The sequence below is a fragment of the Pelophylax lessonae genome (genome assembly GCF_965119305.1).
Source record: "Pelophylax lessonae genome assembly, chromosome: 8".
In the NCBI taxonomy this organism is placed as follows: domain Eukaryota; kingdom Metazoa; phylum Chordata; class Amphibia; order Anura; family Ranidae; genus Pelophylax; species Pelophylax lessonae.
In genome coordinates, this window is record NC_138775.1 from 10,810,241 (window position 1) to 10,813,225 (window position 2,985).

Here is a 2,985-nt window from a genome sequence, read left to right on the forward strand (position 1 = left end):
CCGTGTGTGCAATGATTAAACAAGCATGCCTGGCAGATACGATTGTGCCACAAATGTTCTGCAGATCTTCTCGCCACCATCTTATGTCACTTATATGCCATACACAGAGAGAGAGTTGGGGTACCTAGGGGGTGGGGCTCAGCTAATATTACTGGGAGTTAACTGAGGACAGCAGGAGCTTAAAGTCACCCCTCTAATATACCCTACACAACCTACAACGTGTTCACCATCCACCTTTCTATACAGTGTGCCATGTTCTCCAGCACTACAGTAATGGCCCTGGAGGTCAGGGAGGCTAAGAGGCTCCGCCCACTTCCATCTGGAGGACAATTAGTAGGAGTGCGGCCATTAGTGAACAGCTGAGGATGATGATGGATTGTGTGCAAACAGCTGGGGACTCGATTTCCTGATACACTACCTTCTGGTTTATCGGTAATGGAGGTCTCCGCTGGCCATCAGATCCCCGAGGGAGGGGTGATGGTAATCCAGACTCTGAGTGCTACAAGGAGGGGCAACACAGATGTCTTGACTGTAGGACGTGGGGTGGATGGGATTGGGGGAGTTTGGAGGAGGAGGGGGGGGTGTGGGTATTAGGTAAAATGTTTGTGAACATTTTGAATAAAATGGAAGCTGAAAAATTGAGGGTAAGGTGAAAATAAGTAAAATTGATGAATAAGGTGAAAACATTGATTAAATAAAGGTGAAAATTAGTAAACTTGATGAAAAAGGTGAAAATTAGTAAACTTGACTGAATATGTGAAAATTACGGCGCTCTGACTAAGTTGCACACTTAGTAAAATTATCCAAATCATCCACCTTATCCCCACTACTCTAATCATCCACCTTATCCCCAACTACCCCAATCATCCACCTTATCCCCAACTACTCTAATCATCCACCTTATCCCCAACTACCCCAATCATCCACCTTATCCCCAACTACTCTAATCATCCACCTTATCCCCAACTACCCCAATCATCCACCTTATCCCCAAATACACCAATTATCAACATTATCCCCAACTGCCTCAATCATCGACCTTATCCCCAATTATCCAAATCAACGACCTGATCCCCATCTACCGACCCCAACCATCCCCACCACCACCTATCCTGTCCCCCGACCCCAACCATCGTCACCACCACCTATTCTGTCCACCGACCCCAACTATTTCCACCTCCACCTATCCTGTCCACCGACCCCAACTATCTCCACCACCACCTATCCTGTCCATCGACCCAGACTATCCCCACTACTACCTATCATGAACAAAACTAACTATCCTCACCCCCTATCCTGTCCACCGACCCTGAAAATTCCCATCTCCACCTCTCATGTCCACCGACCCAAACTATCCCCACCACCTATGCTGTCCACTGACCGCAACTATCCCCACCTCCACCTATCCTGTCCACTGACCGCAACTATCCCCACCTCCACCTATCCTGTCCACTGACCGCAACTATCCCCACCTATCCTGTCCACTAAGCCCAACTAACCCCACCTATCCTGTCCACTGACCGCAACTATCCCCACCTCCACCTATCCTGTCCACTAAGCCCAACTAACCCCACCTATCCTGTCCACTGACCCCAACTATTCCCACCTTTTCCTATCCTGACCACCGACCCTAACTATTCCCATCTCCACCTATCCTGTCCACTGACCCCAATCATCCCCACCACCACCTATTCTGTCCACCGACCCCAACTATTCCCACCTTCACCTATCCTGTCCACTTACCCCAACCATCCCCACCACCACCTATCCTGTCTACCGACCCCAACCATCCCCACCACCACCTATCCTGTCCACTGACCCCAACCATCCCCACCACCTCCTATCCTGTCCACTGACCCCAACCACCCCCACCACCACCTATCCTGTCCACTGACCCCAACTATTCCCATCTCCAACTATCCTGTCCAACGACCCCAACTATTCCCACCTTCACCTATCCTGTCCACTGACCCCAACCATCCCCACCCCCATCCATCCCCACCACCACCTATCCTGTCCACTGACCCCAATCATCCCCACCTCCACCGACCCCAACCTTCCTCACCTCCACCTATCCTGTCCACTGACCCCAACCATCCCCGCCACCACCTATCCTGTCCACCGACCCCAACCTTCCTCACCTCCACCTATCCTGTCCACCGACCCCAACCATCCCCGCCACCACCTATCCTGTCCACTGACCCCAATCATCCCCACCTCCACCGACCCCAACCTTCCTCACCTCCACCTATCCTGTCCACTGACCCCAACCATCCCCGCCACCACCTATCCTGTCCACCGACCCCAACCTTCCTCACCTCCACCTATCCTGTCTACCGACCCCAACCATCCCCACCACCACCTATCCTGTCCACTGACCCCAACCATCCCCACCACCACCTATCCTGTCCACTGACCCCAACTATTCCCATCTCCAACTATCCTGTCCAACGACCCCAACTATTCCCACCTTCACCTATCCTGTCCACTGACCCCAACTATTCCCATCTCCAACTATCCTGTCCAACGACCCCAACTATTCCCACCTTCACCTATCCTGTCCACTGACCCCAATCATCCCCACCTCCACCGACCCCAACCTTCCTCACCTCCACCTATCCTGTCCACCGACCCCAACCATCCCCGCCACCACCTATCCTGTCCACCGACCCCAACCATCCCCGCCACCACCTATCCTGTCCACTGATCCCAACCATCCCCACCTCCACCTATCCTGTCTACCGACCCCAACCATCCCCGCCTCCACCGATCCTGTCCACTGATCCCAACCATCCCCACCTCCACCTATCCTGTCCACCAATCCCAACCATCCCCACCACCACCTATCCTGTCCACCGACCCCAACCATCCCCGCCTCCACCTATCCTGTCCACCATTGCCCCGAATATTGGCACCAATATTTCCAACCATCTTCTCTGACTTTCTAATTCTTGTGTTGTTTAAAAACAAATGACATTGTAATAT

The 2,985-nt window shown here is 52.6% G+C and overlaps 1 protein-coding gene across 1 annotated transcript in view; it reads left to right on the forward strand.

Moving 5' to 3' along the window:
- Positions 1–599: 599 nt before the first annotated feature.
- LOC309562113 (hyaluronidase-2-like) overlaps positions 600–2,985 on the forward strand; it is a gene marked incomplete at its 5' end in the record, with an annotated part of 10,543 nt that continues 8,157 nt past the window's right edge. Inside the window, one exon of the mRNA XM_082266244.1 lies at positions 600–644. Coding sequence (XP_082122370.1) covers positions 600–644 — 45 coding nt within the window. The remainder of the gene's footprint in view (positions 645–2,985) is intronic.